The sequence below is a fragment of the Mangifera indica genome, chromosome 16 (assembly GCF_011075055.1).
Source record: "Mangifera indica cultivar Alphonso chromosome 16, CATAS_Mindica_2.1, whole genome shotgun sequence".
In the NCBI taxonomy this organism is placed as follows: domain Eukaryota; kingdom Viridiplantae; phylum Streptophyta; class Magnoliopsida; order Sapindales; family Anacardiaceae; genus Mangifera; species Mangifera indica.
In genome coordinates, this window is record NC_058152.1 from 4,781,877 (window position 1) to 4,805,337 (window position 23,461).

A 23,461-nucleotide genomic window follows, 5' to 3' on the forward strand; every position below is an offset into this window, starting at 1 on the left:
GGGTTGGTATTCCAATCCCAACTTGAATTTGGGTACTAAATCCAGTCACAAAGTGGATAGTGAAAGTTGAGTAGGAATGAATTAATTAGTCAAATAAGTTGAAAATTCAACGTCTAATTTGTATTCTAATATTTGACTCTTAAATACTTTTAAAAGAAATCAGGTAAACGCACCTGTCTAACTGAATTGAAATTAGTGAGGTTGGTGGGTTCACTTCCCTTTGAACTAGAAATATCACATTAACGGATTTAGTTCAACCACTTATTTAACAATGACTCTCTCTAGTTACATTCTTTATTAATAAAACTAGTAACTTAACAAAAGTCCATTGTTTTCATAAGGCCAAAAGATTTATTTCCACTCAAGGTTTATTGAATCTCTAAATTGATACCTGATAAATATTAAAAATTCAAACTTTTCTCTGTAAATTGTTAAAACAAATAAAACCAGTTAGTTTTAAGTGTAAAATCGTCATTTAATCAATAATATATTGAAAATAATAAAATTTTATTTCATTGTTTCTATTGGTTTAGAAAACTAACAATTTCTTCTAGGATTAAGTTTAAAAAAAATACATTTTTTCCTTTAGGGTTTCATTTTCAACTCTTCCTTCTTCATTGATTGAAATATGACTGTAACATCTCTTTCTTTGTCGTCAATAGTCTCCCTCCCTCCCACTGTTAGCTTCCTTCGTCAGAAAAGAAAATATCATCTTTGATTCAATGACGAATATGATTTGTCTTTATCAGAAATGAAGCCATTAGAGAATGGTTTGTCCGGAGAAGGGGGATTTCATCATCAGAGGGAGATAGCGCCAGAGAAATTGTGTTGGAGAAATAGAAACCTAACAGGGGAAAATATAATTTTTTAAAGTTTAATTCTGAGAAAAATTATTAGTTTTCTAAACTAAGATAAGAAATGGATAAAGTTTTATTTTTTTTAATATATTACTAATTAAATAACAATTTTACCTTTGAAACTAATTGATTTAGTTAATTTTAACAATTTACAAATAAAAATTTGAGTTTTAAATATTTAACGGATATCAGTTTAAGAATTCAATAAATCTCGGGTGGGAGTAAGTCTTTTGACCTTTTCATAATGTTATTTTACAAACTTAATTACTTGCTTGCATGGCAGATAAATTGTTTGGAAACTCTTCAGTCAAATGAAATTAGTAATATATCCTCTGTTACTTTGACTGTTGATAATTTGGGTGACTTCAATGAAAATGACGTAAATAATTAGTGAGGTAGACTAATATTCAATCACTCATCTAATCCAACTTAACTAAAGCTTAATCATGTAAGAACAAGTTCAAAAAAACAATTAATTTATAATTAATTAGTGCAGGCTTACCATAGAATAACTTTGGAATGATGTTACATTTTCATACATATTTGTTTTCACCAATATTAAACTCTGTCACCTTTATTTTCCCCAGGGCATGCTTCATCATGGAATGCAATAAATTGGTGTTTCAAAATGAGTAAGAAAGAAACTTTCCAATAGTTTTAACTTTAAATTTGATCCCAAATTCTTACTTATATTAAATGGACAAATTAAAAAATGTAGTCCAAAAAACAATATTTTAAAACTAGATTAATAGTTAAACCGGTTATTTTACTGGTTCACAATTTAATTCAATTGACCAATTTCAATTTCAATATAATTATTTTATTAATTAATATAAGTGTTATTTGTTAAATATTCTCAAATTTACCACTATAAAAGACTAACATGATCTTAAAAAAATCTATTTATTTATACTGATAATCGAAGGAATAATATTATAATACAAATAATTCACATAAATTGTATTTGATTCATCATGAGTTTTTTACTCTTGAGAGGTTTCAAATTTGTAGAGTGCATTTTCTGATTGAGATTTAACTTTTGAGAGGTGAGAAACATACATTTACTTTTAGAGATAACTTTGATTCTACTTCTAGGTTTTAAAACTTTTAAAATTTAAAATTTTAATGTTTTAATAAAATTATGCGTACATATTTTTAATATATAATTTGGGTACATAGATGATGTATCATTATTTGATTAAATATTTTTAATTAAAAATAAAATAACATTAAATTATATGATAACATAACATTTATATACTAAAAATATGTATATAATATTGCTTTTAATGTTTTAAATTATAATATTAAATAAAGTAATATATAAACTCGGTTTTATTGGGTTTGTCCAAATTTTTAATTGATAAACAATTATATAAAAATCCGAGAGGATTTAGAATTGGTTCCGAATTGAACTGAGTCAATCAACTAATCCAGTACGACTTTGATAACACTGATGAAAAGTTTTTATCAATGAACAGTCATGGTGCCCACCGTTCATACCAAAATAGAAGTTGCCAAAATTGTCGTCTAAAAATGCTGAAGCCAAACTTAGACAGACAACTCTTTGAAATGGGTCATCTACTTTTTCGGCAGAAATTAAGAAACACAAGTTACTTATAAGTGGGATGAATTCATTGGTATTATGAGCGATGCTGTTGGTCCATGCATGCGCTCATAATTACACTTTTCACCATCACAAATTAACATGTTAAGATGGTAAAATAAATAATTTAAAATCGAAAAAGGTAAAAAAGAAACGGTAAAAACATACCACGTTTTCCAAATTTCTAGTCACTGTGATTCACAAAGCCTTCCCTCGACAATAAGGCTCCACTCTCTGCCCACCCTCCATTATTGCACCTCTCATGTGCTCTTCCAATCATAATTCAAAGCTTTTCTCAGGAGTGACATAAACACTACCTTCAAATCCGATCGAATTTGAATAAACTCAATTATCTAAAATTTATTAAGACTAGTTATTCTGAATATTTATTATAAATAATAGTATTTTTAATGTTGGATTGAATTGATTGGTAAAATTGATCAAACCCAATAAAAATCGGTTAAATAAAAAAGTTGTTTAAACTCAGAAAATGTAATTTTTATTTAATATTAAAATTAAAAACATTAAAAATTTTAAAATTTAAAATCTAAACTTAAAACTTACAAGTTTTAAAACCTAAAACTAGAATCAAATTTCTCTCAAAAATTGAATACACGTTTCTCACCTCTCAAGAGTCAAATGTGAGTAATATAGAAACTTTAGTTTCTGAGAATTTTCGTACATACTTGCCTCTAAATTTATAAGGGTTTGTCTTATTAAAATTTGAAGTCAAAAATTCATGATAATCAAATACAATTTACGTAAATTTTTTATACTCTAATGTTATCTTATTGTAATAAATTTGTGAATATTTGACAAATGTTAATTTAAACATTCGTGATCATTTATTCAATTATAATGACATAGATTAAAACTGATTAGTTGTTGAATTAATTAATCTATGAATTAGTGAGATAATTAGTCTAACATATGTTGATTTCAAAGAAATATTCTCATAAATATTGGGAATTTTTATCAAAGAACAAAATAATTGAAAAAATGGTTTTGATTAAAATGAAATCCTTGGTTTTGTTTGATTTCTGTTATGTTAGTTAAATCATTGATTTTCCTTACAAGCATAAAAACAAAAATAAGAATTTACCTTAATAAACCCATCAATAATTCCAGACCTTGGCTTGAGCCATAGCGCGGGACTTACGGACATGTCATAAAAACACGTGCTTATTATTAGTAATAGCAAGAAGATAAAAAGACAACAGTTGTGAAATTCCGAAAAACACCCTCCAAAAGACATATTAGCCTTCACAATCGTCAGCGAGCTTTTTAAGGCCGCTGGCAGTCCATTTCGAGCGTCAGTTACGGCAAAATTCACGAGCGCAAAAAATCTACGGCCGTGGGTTCTGTTGAAATACCAAATATAAACTTACAGAGATAGACAAGTATAAATATAAGCATATATTCCAAGCTGGTTTTAGCTTGCTTTGGTAATCCATTTAGGGATAAGCCAAATCAAAGACTTGTTCTTTGTCTCACCTTGTCTATCAATCTCCGTTTCAAAATGAACAAAATTACGTAGGAGAAAACTACTTTCTTATCCAAGACTACTTTTTTTTCCTTTTTAATTAATTTCTAGGTTTCTGGGGTCTTAATTTCCGAATTCTTTTTGCAAGTTTAAAGGCTTAGAAACTCTTGCGTAATGACTGTTCAAGGTATGTTTGATTCTTTGGAAGATGGGTTTCCTTTGTTTTTTTTGTTTTTCATTTAAATTGTTTGTTTTTTTCTTTTTGGTTTATGCAGAGACAGGAGGGATGGTAGATGAAAACACAGAAATGGAAACGGTACATGAAATGCAAGATGGAGAAGCGGGTTCACCAAGAGGGGTTTTAGAGGTTCCTGTTGTAGGCGGAGATTCGGATAATAGTAGCAGCAGTTGTAGCTCGACGGAGAAATTAACGCCTCGGCTATCACCTCAACTATCGACGCCGGTTAACCGTGACGGCAGTTACGCGTCGCAGTGGAAGAACATGATCGGGTCGATTAAAAAGAAGTCTTCCAGGAGGTTCTCCACCCTTCCTATTTTAACAAACTATGATCTTTCAGGCAAAAATCTATGGAAGAAATTGGCTCGCCTTCAAAATGGTCCTCATGTTGAAGCCCTATCGGCTTCTAAACCTTCTTGGAGTTATTTTAAATATGAAGAACTTGCTGCTGCAACTGATAATTTCTGTCCTGGTGAGAATATCAAAATTTTCAGCTTTGAACATTTTGATACTTTTTGTCAATTTACTAGAAAATGAATTCAACAGAAGATGACTATTCATATGGTAAAGTCAATTCTTTGACAGACCACGTTATTTTTTTTCTTAAATGACTGAATTTTTATTGGTTACTTGACCATCCATCAACAAGATATGAGCTCTGCTTTTCTGGGATTTTTCCAATCCTTTTGACCCTTCCTATTCAATTTTCCTCTACTCTGCTATTGGCAATTAAATTTTCTTCTTGAGGGGGACCCTTTTGATTAGAATAAATTTAGAATAATTGAATAGGAAATTGATTGTCTGTAAAGTTTACCAAATACAGATAGTTTTTCTGGTTCTCTTATTGAATGCAGCAGGGGATTCATTCAAATATTGGAGACAATTTGTTTATATTGAATCATTATGTACCATATGCGTTGCCTCTATCTGGTTTTGTGTTGGTTCTGATTAAACTGATTTTGTAGAAAACTTACTTGGGAAAGGGGGTCACGCGGAAGTGTACAAAGGGTGCTTATCCAATGGACGAGTTGTAGCAGTAAAGAAGCTAATGAAAAAGGAGAAAGATGAAGAGGATAGAGTGAGTGATTTCTTGGCAGAGCTTGGGATTATTGCACATATACACCACGAAAATGCAGCTCGATTGATTGGTTTCAGCGTTGAGAATGGTCTACACCTTGTTCTTCAATATCTACCAAAGGGCAGCTTGGCTTCAGTGCTTTTTGGTAGTATTAATATATAAACCACATGCTGTTTACTTAACTGCTACTATAGCTTTCAGTTATGGAAACAAAAGGTAAAATTTTGTGATTTCAGGATCTTCTGCTCAGTGTATAGAATGGAAGATAAGGTTTAAGATAGCATTAGGGGTGGCAGATGGACTGAAGTATCTCCATCACGACTGTCATAGGCGTATCATTCACAGAGACATCAAAGCCTCGAATATTTTACTCACTGATGACCTTGATGCTCAGGTTAGTTAGTCAATTTTCTCAACCACCAATTCCTAACTCCTTTTTAGTAATTTTTGTTTTCGAATGTGCATAACCAACCTTGTCATTTTTATGCTTATCAAGCAGATTTCTGATTTCGGACTGGCTAAATGGCTTCCAGATAATTGGCCTCACCATGTTATCTTTCCAATTGAAGGAACATTTGGGTTCGTGCCTGAAACTCTGTTATTGTTGCTAACATCTATTTTTCCCAGAATTATGATTATTGTGGTTAACACTATCTTCAATTGGACCGCAGTTATTTGGCTCCGGAGTATTTTATGCATGGAATTGTTGATGAAAAAACTGATGTATTCGCATTTGGGGTCTTATTACTGGAGTTGATAACAGGTCGCCGTGCAGTTGATTCATCCCGACAAAGCCTTGTGATATGGGTAAGAAACACATCAATGGTCCAAATTGTTGTACCTCTGTTTTGATTATTCAGTTCCATCTTTACAAAAAAGCAACAAATGTAGGCAAAACCACTTCTAGACTCAGATAATGTTAAAGAATTAGCTGATCCGCGGCTGGGAGGAGAATATGATCCTACAGAAATGAAACGAGTAATGTTGGCAGCTTCAATGTGCATTCACCATATGTCGAAAAATCGTCCACACATGGATCAGGTATGAATGAATGATAAATCACTCACTCAATCATTCATTCATCAATCTCTTCTTAAATCAGTTTGAATATGGAAATGCAGGTAGCATTGATATTGAGAGGTGAGGATAAACCAGCAGGGATAATGCCAAAGGCAAGGTCAAGAAGTAAAGTTGTTTTTGACGGTTGTGATTTACAGGATTACACTTGTGATAGTTATCACCACGAAATGGATCGTCATTTGCAGCTTGTAATGGAATAACTAAATTTTATGTATACTTGTTATTGCTAAAGGGTTACAAAGCTCAAATCAAATATTAAGTTGTTCCTTTTTCACATAAAAGTTCTAGCATATTACGTATACTCATTTTAAAAACTGACCGACTAGTTTGATAGGAATCAATAGTCAGCCCGATCCAAAAATTTCTTAAACTCGATGGAGGTTTTGAAACGGGATGAATCAATGTTGAATCAATTCGAATTCACTTGTTTATAGTTCAATCGATAATTTTTCTTGGTAAAATTGTTTTGTGAAGATTAATATTCAAGTTTTTAATATTTATTTAAGTAATTTATTGTTTTAACAGTGGATTAATTTAATCTGTGTATGAAAATCATGATCACATGATAACATGTATAATATTACGATAAACGAGGAATAAAATTTTTTAAATACTCCTTTACCATAATATTATTTCTTTTTAAAAAAATTAATAATAATATATATTATATCATTCCATCCATATAATAAAATATATTTATTATATTATAATAATTTGATATCCTTTAAAATCGCGTCATTTTTCATTTGTATTCATAACTCACATTAAGGCCCTTAATACTTCTGCAAAATTATAATTAAAAAAATAAAGTAAATTCAAAATAAGACAAACATTTTAACATAAACATTTCACTGTAAAATTCAATGTAATATTAGAAAAACATATTGAAATAATTCAAAACTGAGCCCTGTGGGAGTTCAATAAAGGATACGAACAACAGAGACAGGAACCGCAAAACCAACACAGGATCTAAGAAAGTACTCATAATTTTCATAGCAGCTAAATCGATGCCTGTTCAAAAAGACGATAAGTAACAAGATTACAGAAGCCAACTTCCTACTTGCGTTACTACAACCATGGCATCAAATAAACCCTACCCTCTTTCCTACTACTACTTCAAAAGGTTACGAGCTAGATATGGGGTGAGACAGAGTGCACCAGTCAGCTTGAAGGATTAAAAAAACTGCTGCTATTGTTAGCTGAATTCCATCTATGGTGGAGTTAAAACTTCTTAATAAGATTGGGGGTTAGACCAGAAATAGATCTCAGATGGTTGGGACAAGAAGGCTATTGGGGTTGCCAGGGGTGTGGCTGAGCTATGAGAGCTCACTGTGCCGAAGTGGGCAGTTTGGAAGTTTTGGCAGAAGTTTTGCTGATAAAGTGAATCAAAAGGGATTCCACAAGGGATTGGATTAGCTGGATGAAGAGGAGCAACGTTTATGCTGCTGCTACACTGCAGTTGCAGATTTTGGTTCCGAGTTGGTTTGTGCTCAGTTTCAAGTGAGAGCTTCGTGCGCTTGGAAGAACTACCAATCGGAAGAGTACTCTGCACAATAGCATCAATATCATATCGGCTCATCTCAAAATTGGTCACAGCATTTGCTCCACGAAACTTGATAGCTGCTATATCATATGCTTCTGCTGCCTCCTCTTCAGTAGCTGCCACCATTTACAATATTGGATGATTATTACTTTTAAAAATGGCCCCATGAATATGTATCCCATGCAATAGATTCAAATGGAAGTAGGAAGGATGATAAATAAGCAGTTCTAATGGCAATCCAGTAAAGCCGGTGCTCCCTATGCTCTAGGAAATGTCAAAAAGATTGATTAAATAGTCAATTTTTTTACTTTTGCTAATTTACATATGAAGAAAAAGAACTACAGCATATGCTTCATGCAACAAATTTTTACCAAATGTCCCAAGGTACAAGTCTTTGTTGCCAGCAACACGGCCAATCCTTGCTTGCCAACGACCCTGCTGATGGTGCCTGCAGAATATTGAAATACAACTATACTTCAACACGGATTTGTTCATATTGCATTAAGTTTATTAAAACGAAATTTGCATAATATAAAATGAAATAAATTAACAATTCAACTGAAATGAGAAAACTGTACAAACCTTGTAACACCCCTGTATATGGAGGCTCCCCTAGAAAAACCGCTGCTCTTCCTATCAATTTGCAGGAAAAAAAATACTTAACAAACTGCAAATGAGATCAAAGTGGAACAATTTAGGGAGGGCTTTTCATACCTCCTTAAAGAGGCAATGAATTCCTGCTTGGTCACATTTTTCATCTCCTCCAACTCTTTCACGTAATTTGATACCTGCAGAGACAAACGCCAAGTTCACTAGGTAAGTTTATGTTCGAAACTACATACGTTCTCATGCAAAAGCCATAGCCTCAATAAGTTGTACACAATTTTAATTATAAAAAAACAATGCATATATAATTACGGGAAAGTTGGTGGTTGCTGTAGGACCCCAATATTTCAGAGCTGCCAAATCATATGCCCTGGCTGCCTTATCTTCCATGTCATATCCACCTAATGAATTACAAATTTTAATTATAAACGCAATTAGATTAAACCAATCTCGATGAAACTCCTCTAAAAAATGCCCAAAAGCAGGAGAAGAAAAAGGTATCTTACCCAGGTACACTGCAGGTCAGAAAAACATGTTGAGTGTCAGCAAGATACCCACAATTCCACATTTCAAGCAGAAAAAAGCATAGAAAGGAAATCAACATTAGACGATAGGCTGGTAAAAAATTTCCGCCTGGAAATTTTTTCTAAGCAAGGCCAAACCAAAATAAAGGAAAAACCGAAGTGAATAGCATGTGACAGCCCAAGTAAGTGCAGAATATAGACAATGCAATATCATATTATCATTCTCAAGAATAGTTTGACCATATGAAATTTCTTTAGGAGCAAGAAGTAAACCGTGAACATGGTTCCCCATCATTAAACTTTACTCATTCATAAACATTAATTACACCTCACCTGCTTTAAGGGGATAACAATGTTTCATCATAATAATAACCAAAGTATGAGTTAAGGCAACAAGTAGAAACACATTCAAATCAACTGTTTCACTATGGCAATTAAAAAAAATGTTTAACAGTGTTTGATCAAATTAAAACCAGAAGTTCTGAAGATATTTCAGAGTGGGTGCTCCGGTCAAACCTAGTGCTTCTGAGGGGTCTGAAAGCGAAAGCAAAAGCAAAAGTTAAAGCTTCAACTCAGTAGAGAGATGAGACTTATTATTCAGAGTCCAGAGTCATTGGTTTGTGTGCGGTGGGTGAGAGTCGTGTCAACCAAAAACCTTCTGTAATGTTTAGAGGGCCCAGTTGGGAGAAGACAATGAACAAATGGCGGCACATACTGATCAAATCAATCACAATATATATATAAAAAAAATACCTAGATGTATAGAAAATATTATGAAAAGTACAAGTAAATATGCCATTACCAAAAAAATTCATCATAAAATACTTATGATCCAAGTAAATGAGTCTCAGAAAATCCTCATTAAATTTCCTTTCAAGCTCAGTGTATCCGACAAATATCTGTATATAACACACATTTCTACATACGCCTTACATACTTCAAATACAATATTTTTAAACCCAACCAAAAGGGAAAGAGAAACTCAGAAAAATAAGTACCTTGACGCCCTTTTCTCGCCTGACCTTCTCTTCTACAGCTGTTATCCCAAAGATGCGCTTCGTATCTGCCAGTCCACCTGTGCCTGAACCAAACCCACAAAAGAAAAAAAATCAACTTGAGAAATGTGATTATTCTAAATATAGTTTTGATGTAAATAAATATCAAAACTAATAACCCAATAATGTTTCAGGGTTAAAAAACCCAAGAACTAATGAATTACATGATAAAAATAATGTTTAGTTTCTAGTTTACCGAGTGACTCCTCTGTAAATCGAAGTCCTTTGACCAAAAGTATCAGCTACCTTTCTGGTTGAATCAGAATCAATCGAAACAACCGCTTTCTCATTGGAGCAGTTCTTGATATTGGTTTTAGTACTATTATTTTTATTATTACTTTCAACCCCGAGGGATAAACCGCCATTAGAAGGACAATTACTGAAGCCCAACTCGCTCCCAGCGGACTCAATAGAGTGAGTCATGAACTGGGCACCAGCAAGCTGAGTCGTGGTTCTACCCATAGAAGTTGAGTCATCAACTTCTGATCCCGAGTTAGCCGAAAAGGCTTGAAACCCAGTAATTACTTTGAGATCTTGATGATCGTTGAAAAAAGCAGAGGCCGAGCTATGATCGTAGATGTGAGTCAAGGACGAGTCCTGGGTTTCAGTTTGGCTGTGAACTATTGACGAAGAATCGCCAAGAAAGTCCTCCAGTTTTGGTACTGGGTGAGTGTGGGATTGCGGGTGGATATTATAGGTTGGTAAAAGAGTTGAATCCACCATGCCTGTTGGTACAAATTCTTTAACTTCACCGTTATTACTCTCAGAAAATAACACTTGAGATTTGGGGGTTGCCCACCCTGCAAAAAATTGTCGAAAGAATGATTGTAATGAAGCACAAGGCAGAAAAATAATCAAGCTACAAATGTTCACCATCAACGTGTCTGTTTAGTTGCCGAGAAATTGTATGAAAAGGCAGAAAAATAACTAGTACTAGTTTTCTACTTCAGGACTAGTTAAAGAGTACTTCAACTTTTACAAATGAAAAAAAAAAAATGATTTGAAAGAGAAAAAAAACTGGTTTTTGACTGTGGATATTCTAAGATTTCTTTTTAGAGCTAGATTTGAGGAGGCAGCTCTAACATAAGCTATGAAAAAGGACTGATGGAGAAGTAAACGACCAAGTATTAATCACCATGAAGATTTAGAACAAAAAATAATGTATAGAAAGAGAAAAAAAATTCAAAGTTACAAAAAATAAAGGAGCTTGAAGATGAAGATACCATTAGGATAGAAGTTATCGATGAAGTAGTGAGGCGCAGGTGAAGAACCGTCATAGTTTAAAAACTGCGAGTCAGATGATGATGACCTCAACATCTCCATTGGAGAAAGTGAAAACGAAAGCCAGTCAGTCACCGGAGCCATCAAGTATATATATAATATTTATATATATATATATACGTATATATACTTGCATACACAGTCTTGCTTAGTTTTCCTCTCTCCAAAATCTGAACAAACCACCAAATAAAAACAAAAATTTTCTCAGCTAAAAAACAAAACACCATAAAACCACACACAATCAAACGCAAAGCTGCTCCTTACCTTTGAAAAAAAAAAAAAATACGTTACTTATTCAAAACAGCAAACACTATGCGATAATCACGAAGCTTCGGTGGTTAATGAGTTAACTATTATGTGTCATTATTATCTTTGAAGTTTAAAGGCAGTGAAGAAAGAAGAAGAAGAAGAAGAAGGCACAATGCATGCAAGAGAGCGAGAAGTGAAAAGAGGTTAAGTTAGATTAGAGTGAGAGAGCAACATGAAAGAAAGAAGAAAAGAAACAAATGACGTTGGGTTACAATGAGAAGAGATATAAGCGGTTTCAGAGGCAAGCAGCGTAAAACCAGAGAGGTTTTTACGGGGGGAAAGTAAAGAGATAAATAATAATAATAAACAAAGGGAAGTAGGGAGGGTTGTGCGACTTTTAGCTCTGCGCAGAAGAAAATTTGTCTGAAACAACGTTGCGAAAGATCCGGGGTGGTGCAAGTTAGACGATTGGTTAGGGTTTTAACAATATTTTCATTTTTTATTTTTTTTTTTCTTACATGTTTTGTCTTTTTATTTGAACAAAAGCCATTTTTAATCGCACACTTGTCCAACATGCAGCTTTCCACTTTTCATACCATGCCATTGCCTCATCCCTATCTCGTTAATCCTCCTCTTTGTTTTCACTCACAAATCCTTTGAACAAAATTTTATCCTTTTAATATTTAAATAATTAATTTCTTCAAAGAATTAATGGAAATTCAAAGATTAGGACACTGATAATACACGTGAAAGAGCTGCATCTTTATTATTATTTTTTGTTATTAAATTTTTGGGGTTGCTGTTTATGGGATTCAATTGCCACAGTGCACAAGTACTTTTTTTCTTTTTAACTTAAAATATTATTTTCCATCTAAGATTTGGTTTAAAGATTAATATATATTTATAAAATTTTAAAAATTTAAATATTTATTTATTTTTAAATTTTTATTAAATATATTATTAAATATAAAGATAAAACCGTTATTTTAATAATATTATTAAAAAATATAATTTTAATTTATTTTTCTCTTTTTTTAAAATTAATAACTTCACTTTGTTTAAAGTTTTTAATTTTTGAAAAATCATTTTTTTTTCAAATCTAAGTTTTTTTTTTACTTCTCTAGCCATCGATAAGCATCTTTTTCCACCCTAAACTTGGCTACCATCTCTATCATCATCTCTCTCATCTCTTATCGTCATAGTCAAATACAAATGAAAGAACGACGAAAGACGATGTTTGTTGTTTAGATCTAGTTGATAAAACGTCATTTTTCATCGTTTAAATGATGAAACATCGTCTCATCTAAACAACAAATGTATCTTCTCATCGATCAAATGAAGGTTTTGTCCTTCATCGTATGGGAGAAAGAACAATTAAGAGAAAGCATCGTAAGAAGAGAAATACCAAAGAAGGAGATTGTCATTTGCTATATTTGTTTCTCAAACCTTAAGAGAAAAAATAAAATTTTTAAAACTTAATTATAAAAAATTATTAATTTTTTAAATTAAAAAATAAGATATAATTTTAATTATTTTAATATTATTAATAATATAACTGTTTTATCTTTAATCATAATAGAAAATTTGTGAGAATGTGAAAATAAAGTAAATTTTAGATGAATATTCAAATTTTTAAACCATATATATTTTTGTACACCAAAACTCGGGTGGGAAATAGTTGTTTGGCCTTTTTATTTTTATTTTTATTTTGAATGTAAAAGTGAAAATGAAACTTCCGGACTGATCAGATCAACTGGTATGAGTCTGATTGACCGTCAAATCAAAAGAAAAAAGAAAGGGAAAAGCAAATAACAAATCTAAAGTTGAGGAGCAGAGTGCATGTAATTATCCAATTTACAGTGAAAAAAACAGTTAAAAATGAAGCCAACCGGTGAAAGCACTTCACTCACTCTGATTAAAACTAAAGTAAAAGCAACAACAGTCAGTTTCTTTCATGACAGGCCTACGCCGTTTATAAGGTTACCCATTTGCCTGGTTTAAGGCGTATTTTATTTCTATCTACCCACTGGAACTTGCACAATTATTTTCCCTCCCATTGACTTGTTCCTGTTCTGAATTTTTGACTCTTTTTATGTAATTAGTTTAGGATTATTTTTTATTTTTTCATAAAGTGAGCTTTTTCAATAAGATTATTAGTCATAAATTATTAAAATTTAATAAAATAGATAAATATAAATAATTATTATATTGAATTGAAGACAATAAAAGAATATTAATATATTATCTTATTTTATTTTAATATCTTATATATAATTATCTTATTTTTCATGTTTTATTGCTTTAACATTGTTGTCTAATCTCATCACTAACAATTATACACTAGAAGAAGGGATCAAACAGAGTTTTTCTATTTTACAATAGAAAACATCATTCTTTTTCAATTTTTTTTGTCACAAAAACCTTCTTCCCAATGGCTCATCGTGGAAGAAGGACTAGGTTAACTACCACCAACAATCAAACAGTTCAGTTTGAGTTTAATTCAAATTTATGATTCAAATTCGTAGTTTAAATTTGTTACTCATTGATAAAATAATGTCGTTTAATAATTATTTAATATAATTTAAATTGAGTCATAAGTTAAGTTCGAATCGAATCAAATTATCTATTTAGCTCGCGAGTCAAACTTTCTATAATTCGAGTTCAGCTCAATTTTAAAACAAGTTAAACCTCTTAACTTAAACTCGGTTTATATTTGAAGTAAATAAATTTGAGTCAAATCAAATTGAGTTGAATTGATTTTCAAGCCTAAATCAGTTCGGTTTGGGTCCACCCTTAACTCCAACCATCGGAGGTATAGCCCATGACCCTTGAATGGTAGTAATTTTGTCTAATGTTGCTTCAATGATTAGACAGTCCTACTCTAGTAGCATAATTTGGGGCGCCAATCCCCCCATAAAATTCAACCAGCCTGAGGTCCCAAGCCTCTCACATTGTTACTCCACTTGTCTCTTAGAGACAACAACAAATTACCCACAAGAAGAGGCTTGTCCCCTCTCCAACGTTCAAAAAATAAAACTCACATGATGGACTTATCATGTCATGTCCTAGAGAGAACGTACAACATGCAAACTTGAACTCACATGACGACAACATTGATATTGAGAGGTGACAAACCAATCCCTTAACCCTATTCCATAAATGAGCATGCAAAATAATCGCTGAATCAAATATGAGTATGACAAGCATCTTATGAAAATATGTGTAAAAGGTGCTTGTATTATATAAATAAAACTGAATACATAAACATTTTGATGTTTGAATGGAATGATATGGTAATACATTTATAAAGAACGAACATATAAAGAAATCGTAAAATGGGTTGAAATTAAGATTATTTATTTTCAAATTCTAGTCGAGATATTAAATTAATATATCTAAATTAATAAACTATTAGGTTGTGTTTGGTTTAGGAGGTAATTAAAAAATTACTCTATTAATTTAATTTTTATTACTTACATTACTTTGTTTAGTTGATAAATAATAAAAAATTTTGATAATCTTATATTACTAATAGTGATATGGATAATTTTAATATCATTTTCACCTTAGACATTAAAATATTATCAAAGTAATTTTGATTTTATTACCATTATATCCTTATTTATAAAAAATATTATAGAATAATCATATTTAAAGATATTTAAGTAAAACAATATCTTAATATTATTTTATTACTTATAATCAAACACAATAATTATTTATATCTATCAATTTTTATTAAATATAAAAATAATTTATATCTAATAATTTTTTAAATAATTTATCTTTAAAATAATCTTTTATTTTTATAATAAAACATTATCAAAGCAAAAAACCACATTAAACTCTTTTCTGTAATTTGGTCAACTACACTACTAAATTGATGCCAGTTTTTCATTAACCCAAAAAGCATAAAGTGTTTAAATTATCAAAATTTCTTTTACGTATTTTGGTCAACTACACAACTAAATTGATGTCAGTTTCTCATTAACCCAAAAAGCATAAAGTATTTAAATTGTCAAAATTTGGGGTTTGAATTTCCTCCTCTATAAACATTTTATGATAATTTTTATTATTATTTATTTCTCAATTTATCAATAAATAAAAGGTTTGTAATTTTTTTTAAATTTTTTTGAAGCTTTCCAAGGTCAGTCAAGCCCCCAGAACAGAAAGTATTGTCACTCTTTCAAATTCTTTTGCAAATTTAAGGCCAAATGTTTTATTCCCACCCAAAATATGTTATTTTCTCTTTTTATTTTTATTTTTTAACATATTAAACACCTACCTATGAGTGATTAAAGTTAACAATTTAGAGGTAAAATCATTATTTTATCTATAATATTAAAAATAAACTAAAATTAAATCTTTTTTCTTTCTCTCTAAATCTTAAAAACTAAAAGTTTTTCCTTAAGTGAAATTTGAAAAAATGACATTTCTCCTCCAGGGTTTAGTTTTCAAATTTTCGGTGTCATCGCCAACCACGAATATCTTTCAACATCTCCTGTAACCAAGCTTCTCTTATTTAGAAGTTTGAGCGACATCGATTGACGTCAAAAAACACTCCCATCTTCATCTTCTCATTGGGTTTAGGACTATTGGTTGGAGAAAAAGATGATGAGCGAATGACTACCAGAGAAAGAGAAAAGAGATATTCAGGGGAGAAATTACTACTTTTTAAAACATAATATAAAGGAAAAAATTCTTATTTTTTAAGATTTAAAGAGTAAAAAAAAGATAAAATTTTAAGAGATTAAAATTTTGTTAACTTTAATCACTTATAGGTAGATATTTAAGATTTTAAAAAATAAAAGAGAAAAACTTAAAAAAATAATATACTTTAATGGGACTATTTCCTTTGGCCTAAATTTAATTGGTCACATGCACCAAATTCCAATTGTCAAAAATTATACAACGTAGAGTCGGCTTAAATAATTAAATGAAAGAAAATGGGAATGCTTATCCTCGCCGCAACAACTCGCATCCTTTTGCTGACTTAGGAACGCTCCTACAATCCTTTAACAGCATGTGACATCACACGTGCGCTCATGATCTTACTTTATTATTTATTCATAAACAAATAAAATATTATATTGTGGGGAAAAACACGTCCCTACTTAACTTCGTTCATATTTAATAAGCCAAATACCGGCTCAAGTTTTAATACCAAAGTCTGTTGACCAGATTTTAAAACAATAAAACTATGTATATCTATTTTAGATATATAAATATATACATATTTATATATGTTATCATATAATTTGATGATTTTGAATTAAGAATAAAATAATAATCAATCATATGATGACACATATGAGTGTATATATATTTGTGTACCCAAAGTGAATACACATAATATTGTTCATTTTAAAAATATAAATATTTAATTATAAAAAAATTAATAATAAAGTTATTATTTTATTAATATTATTAAAAAATATATAATTTAATCTTATTTTCTTTCATAAATTTTAAAAATTCATATTTTATCTTAATCTCAATTTTAAAAAAGTATTTTTTTTCTTCCTAAAATCCTTAGAGTTTGTTGCAAGTTCCAACAACAAAGATAGCAACAATGGCGGCCAATCAATTTCGACATCAATTGGCCTTTTGTGTCTTCCTATGTTGCCACCAACAATGCCAAAAGAAGGTCGACAACAAAGAGCTTCATCAAATTGGCTCCAAACGATGATAATTTGTCACATTTTTTATTGATTTAGCTTCAGATCTAGACAACCATTGATAGACACGTCAATTAGGTTAAACGAATAGTGGTATAGTCTGAAACTCAGAATTAAGACCTGACTAGAAATGCCCCAATTTGGTAATATAGAGTATCGAACCCAACCAATAGGCTTTCCCAACCAGGCTATAGACCTAAATATTAGACCCATTGGTCGAGCCAGCTTGTCCTATCACTGTTGAAAAATTAAAAAAATATAAAATTAAATGACAGTTGGCTTCTATAGCAAGGAGAAGTTGTTTTATCTTTTATTTTTTTTCTTTTATATAAACAATTCAATTCTTCTCCATTTCCTTTTTTTTTTTTAAAACAAATCTTCCAATTTTAATTTTTTCATTATATTTTTATTCTTATTTTCTCTCATCAACACTCTTTCAGATTTTATCTAAATTCACAAATAATGATTCTCTGTGTTTATAATTTTGTTTTCATTTTAATTTTACCATTATAAAATATTACAAATAAATCCAATGTCAAATAAATTTAGTCCATTTAGATAAATAATATAGTATATATATTTTATTTATGTTTGTAATTATACAGTATACAAATTAATTTATTTGTATTATGTTATAATATTCTTCATCATATAATCATGGTATTCTTTTGCTACAAGTAAGAGAGTATAAATAAAATATTCGAGGTACTGTCTTCGGTTTTAATAATTAAAAAATAATTTGTGTTAAAATTTTTAATTAATTTTTTAAAAATTTGTTTAAATAGGTCGGCTCATCAACCAGCATGATTAAGGCTTGGCCCAACCCGACCCTATATATAGGGTTAAGTCTGAAGCCTTAAAAATTCTATCGCCTAACCAAGCCTGACCCATGGGCTGAGCCGAAGCCGACCCAACCAATGGACTTGTCTAACCGTTGACGAAGACCTATTCTCTTGCCATGAATGTGACGAAGACGCAACTACAAACACATTTGTTGCACACCAGATCAAAACGATGCATAATGATCAGTCGCATTCATGGCCAAAGAATGGTGGTCGCGTCTTTGTCCAAACTACGGGAGGGAGCACCAACAGATGGGAGATTGGTTAGAGAATGTCATCAAAAAAGGAAGGGAATGAATGAAACCTAGGGGTAAAAAAGTAGTTTTTCAAACTTTTTGGTGGGGGGGTTAGTCTTATAAACTAAGGGCGAGAATAAGATGAAATTTTAATTTATTAAATATTATTATTTAATAACTATTTTACCCTTATTGGTAATAGCGAGTTTTAACATAATTTTCCATGACTGATCAATATTTTGATTTTTAAAATCCCATGAGGTGTAAGGTTGTCTTTGCACTAAATCTTGGGTGGGAATAAGTCTTTTGACCTATTTATAAAGCAAAAAGGTCAGTGTTTGGAAAACCAAATCCAACTAGTTGATTTGATTGGTTTAATCATAAACCAATGTATAATTTGGTTCGATTTTTATGTAATTATTGATCAATTCTAGTCAAAATCATTATGAATAAACAACTTTAAAATTGTACTAATTATTTATAGTGGTAAATTTAGGAATATTTGATAAATGACACTCATATTAATTAATTGAATAATTATATCTTGTTATAAAGTATTAATTCTACGTTTCATGAGTGTTTATTCAATTATAAGGTTTAGATTGAATTAGTCGGTTCAATTGGTTGATTGAATTGATTGGTTCAATCGATTGATTGAATCGGTCAAACTATAAATCAGTGAGATAACTAGTTTGATTGTTAATTCAGCTTTAAAAACATTGCAAAAAATTATTTCCCATTTGAGTTTAGATGAATCCACAAATTCCTCCCTTTTAAGTTTGAAATCATTTTAACACAAACTAGATAACAATAATTATAAAAATGTTTAAAATATATAATTTTCTCATATCCACTTTATTTACATATTTTCATTTTCTTTTTTTTTTTTCAGTACTAGCTCTTCTACTTCCTCTCTTGCTCATTTATTTTAAAAAATATTCATCTCTTTCTTCCTTTTTTTTTTTTTCTCCTACTGTTTTCTCGTTATCTTTTTGTGTTCTCCCACTCATTTATTTTAAATAATTATCAATTTCCCCCTCCCCCAGTCCCTCTTATTTTTCCCACATTTCCACTCTCACTTATTCTCTCGATCATTTCTTTTCAAAGAATATAATCTATTTCTTCATCTTCTGCTCTCACTCATTAATTTTAATAAATATCAGTCTATCTTTTTTTTTTTTTTGGTTCTTTCTCTTTCGCATTACTTTTTAATAAATGTCAAACTATTTCTTCATCATCTTGCTTTTTTTTTTTTTAAAATAAATATCAATTTATCTATTTAGCTTCTTGCTCTTGCTCATTTCTTTTTAATTTAAATGACTGTAAATCTAGAGTTATTAAGAGATTTTTTAGGAAATTAAGAATTAAAAAGTTGGTGGTGAATATGATGGGAGAAGAATGATGGTCGATAATGAAGATGATTGGAGAACAAAGATAGTCGTTGATATAGGTGGTGAAGATGACTACAAAAGAGAGGATGAACAATAGTTGGTGGTTAGGAATAGAAGATGATAGGAGAAGAAGGAATAATAAAACAAAAAATAAGGGAAAATTATTATTGTAAGAAAAAGAAAAATCATAAATTTTAATTATTGGAGGATAAATTGGAAAATTAAATTTTATAGAATGATAAATTGATTAATTAATTAAATTTCTTGTTTTGATAGAGGATTTTCATAATCTTAATGAAATTAAAAACATATTGATAATTTAATTTGTATCAAAGGATGGGGCCATTTTCATAATTATATTAATAACAATAAAATAGTATTTTACACTAAAAACAAATAAAATTCACTAATTGTAGTAGATGAAGGGTGAAAAAAAAAACCTTTCAAATTTAAAGAATATAAATTTGTTATTTAACTAAACCTTGGGTGGGATATGGCCATTTAGCCTATTTATTATAATGGTTATTAATTAAATTAATCATATTTTGAAAGATTATACGAAAAAGACTAAACCTTTATAACTAAACAACTAAATTAAATACAATTATATCATCATTTCTGACCTTACAACAAAATCCCTTGAATCCTAATTGTCATTTTCTTTTAACTCATAAGCTTATATATAAAATCTTACAAAAAAAAAAAAAGAGCATGAATTTAAGTATAAAAAATTATTAAATCCAAGTAAAAAGATAAATATTTACTTTTTTTTCCATTTTAATTTGATAGATTGTTGTATTGTTAGAAATATGGTCAAAATTACAAGATTTTAACGGGGTGAAACAATTTCCAAAGCATACACATTAAAACTTCTTGTGTGAAACACACAACTTCAATTTGGTCGAGGATATGTAAAAGGTTTAAAACTATGGGGAGGTTTATGATGGGCTAAATGTAAAATTTATAAGTATGAATGAAATTTTACAAAGTTTAGCACTTTGTATATGTTATTAGCCTAAAATCTTAGGTTTGTTCAAGTCTTACTATACAAGGGGTTGTTTGTAAGATTTTAAAGTTATGAAGGATTTATGTACAATTTTTAGAGCCTTATTAAGCAAATGTCGCAAGTAGTTTATGTATTCATGGTGGTTTCTCCCAAATTGAGAAGAAAAACTCCTAATACTAATTATGAAATAGATAAATATGAATCTTTGGAAAATTATCATTTGTCCATAAGGGCCAATATTGAAATTCATAATCTTGCTAACGTTGACATTGATAATGATGATAATCTTGCTAATGTTCCCAATGTAAAGTTGTTATCAATAGCTAAGGATTGGATGCATGGATGCAAAAAAAGAACTTTGCGTTATGGTGTGTTTGATCATGATCATGAGATGAACGATATCCCGATTAACAAACCTAAGTTTGATGATGCATGCCATCCCAAACAAGTTCAACACCTATCTACATGACATTAGAGATTGTGATTTATCAACCGTGCATAGTAACGATGGAGAATGAAACAATCCCTAATTCAATGCATTGGGCACTTCCATTCCCTAAGAATCCAACACAACCTATTATTGATGGTTTAAAACTTGAAATGTGGGGTTTTTAAGTGTTGGCTATCAAATAAATTTTGCAAGATGTATTAAGGAGGTTTGTTTTGGAAATTGATTTCCAATATAAAGTCTCCAAATCAACAAGGGATAGATGGAAAATTAAATGTCATCATGAACAATGTGAATGGTGTGCAAGGATGAAAAAGTTAGAGGGTTATGATTATTTCCAATTTCACTACAATAATAGTCACCACTCTTATCTGAGATACCAAATCTACCAATCACATCTAAGCCAAGACCCATACATTAGAACAAATCTCGAAAACAATGTTTGTTATGATGGATTAAGTTCATATGCTAAAAGAAATTATAGCCAATATGGTCAAGAGGTACAAATTTGACATCTTTTATACATTAGCATGACAAGCGAAAAATTAGGCACCGAATTCATTAATAGGTTCTCAAGAAGAGTTATTCTTGTTATTGCACAACTATCCAATTGCAATCCCTCAAGTATGAATATTAATGTATTCCACAATGAGAGGGTATACCATATTTTATTGCTTTAACGATTGGTTAATTGTGATTGCAAATGCGTTTGTATGACAAATTGATTATGTATGATAACAAATGTTGTATTGCTTTTAAATTAGTGAATTATATTATGAAATTGTATCTGAATTTTTTATTCAATGACGCATTTATTCAAATACCATTAGATTACGCATTTATGAAATTAAACATCGATATAACAATAAAACTAACTACATATTACACATGAGTATGTATCAACACACATTAAGGGATATATAATCATGATATATTTCACGATAGACAAATTTTTGTAATAAGGGCGGATTAAGTCTTATTATAATTCATACAAACGTCAAACTTTAAATATGAAAGTAATATAGATATATAATCTCTAGAGTCATATTGTAATTTCATTCGGTACGTTGATTTAAAAGCTTTTAGCTTTTAAAATTCGCTTGTATACCCTATATCAAACTTTGAATATTAAAAGTAACGGATACACAAAACTTATATATTATTCTATAGGTTTTTTTTTTTTTTTCTAATTTCTCCTAGTAACACTAGTGTTTTGCACGTTTAACTTTTTAAAATTGTACATATATCTCTATTTTAAACCTGTTAACATTACAAAAGGAAATTACAATATAACCATATGATTAATCTTCTAGTGTTAAATCTTAGGTCTAGGGTCCCTCAATTCTTACATTCTAATGTTACATGCAATTCATTAATACAGATAATGTGGACGTAGACAAATTTTTGTAAGAAATAAACAAATTTTATTTAGAAAAAAAAAAAAAAAGTGATGGTCAAGGGGATAGGTGGTGGACAGCTGGGGCAATGGTTAATTGAATCTGAGAAATGAAGGGATCCTTAATTATTCCTTATCACCGTTGTTATCTACTTAAAATATTAAAATCCCCCAAAGACTCGTGCATCTATTCACTGCTTGCTTTTGACCTTTGACTGGAACCAGCTAGCACGTGCGCAGCATCTTTTTTATTCCTGTTTTACAACGGTGATTTCGGTGATGCACGTGCATTCTCTGTCCTCTAGCTCCGACATTTTTCTCTGAGTTGTTCCCTTCTCTTGTTTTTTTTCTAATGTCCTGACAACTTTGAATGAAGCTTTTGCTTTTGTAGGCAAGATTTGGGTTATTCTTCCTTCGTTATCTTGTGCCTATCCATTTATCCGTCTCATCATATAATTAAATAATTTTAAATTAATAATAAAATAATATTTAATTATATAATAATATATTAAATATATACTTATTTATATATCTAAAATAAATATACATAATATTATTTTTATTTAATTAGATAATTTTAAATAATTAATACTATTCAAACTTATTTTAAATACACAAATAAATACATATTTATATATATCATTACATAAATATATGTCATTTTATTTTTAAATTAAAATAAATATAAATAATTTTATTAATTTTAAATTAAAAAATAACACTCAATTATATAAAAATAGATTATATAAATACTCAATTATATATTAAAAAATATATTCTCATAATATTAAATTTGGTTTTTATTATCAGTTTTTGGTTTTAATAATCATCATTTTTAATGTGCTTATAGAATAAGTTTGGTAA

The 23,461-nt window shown here is 30.0% G+C and overlaps 2 protein-coding genes across 2 annotated transcripts; one reads left to right on the forward strand and one right to left on the reverse strand.

The window, feature by feature from the left end:
- The first annotated feature begins 3,784 nt into the window (after positions 1–3,784).
- Positions 3,785–6,623, forward strand: LOC123198829 (receptor-like cytosolic serine/threonine-protein kinase RBK1). The gene is made up of 8 exons (XM_044613615.1): positions 3,785–4,133; positions 4,222–4,656; positions 5,150–5,407; positions 5,499–5,656; positions 5,762–5,841; positions 5,934–6,069; positions 6,154–6,303; positions 6,384–6,623. The coding sequence occupies exons 1-8, from the start codon at positions 4,121–4,123 to the stop codon at positions 6,540–6,542; spliced, it is 1,389 nt and encodes a 462-aa protein (XP_044469550.1). The 5' UTR covers positions 3,785–4,120; the 3' UTR covers positions 6,543–6,623.
- Positions 6,624–7,306: 683 nt separating this feature from the next.
- On the reverse strand, positions 7,307–11,986 carry LOC123198792 (AP2-like ethylene-responsive transcription factor AIL6). Its single transcript, XM_044613565.1, has 10 exons — positions 11,616–11,986; positions 11,294–11,521; positions 10,267–10,870; positions 10,014–10,096; positions 8,998–9,006; positions 8,804–8,892; positions 8,600–8,673; positions 8,468–8,518; positions 8,257–8,333; positions 7,307–8,001 (listed from the first exon to the last, which is right to left on the reverse strand). The coding sequence occupies exons 2-10, from the start codon at positions 11,433–11,435 to the stop codon at positions 7,574–7,576; spliced, it is 1,557 nt and encodes a 518-aa protein (XP_044469500.1). The 5' UTR covers positions 11,436–11,521; positions 11,616–11,986; the 3' UTR covers positions 7,307–7,573.
- Positions 11,987–23,461: the final 11,475 nt, after the last annotated feature.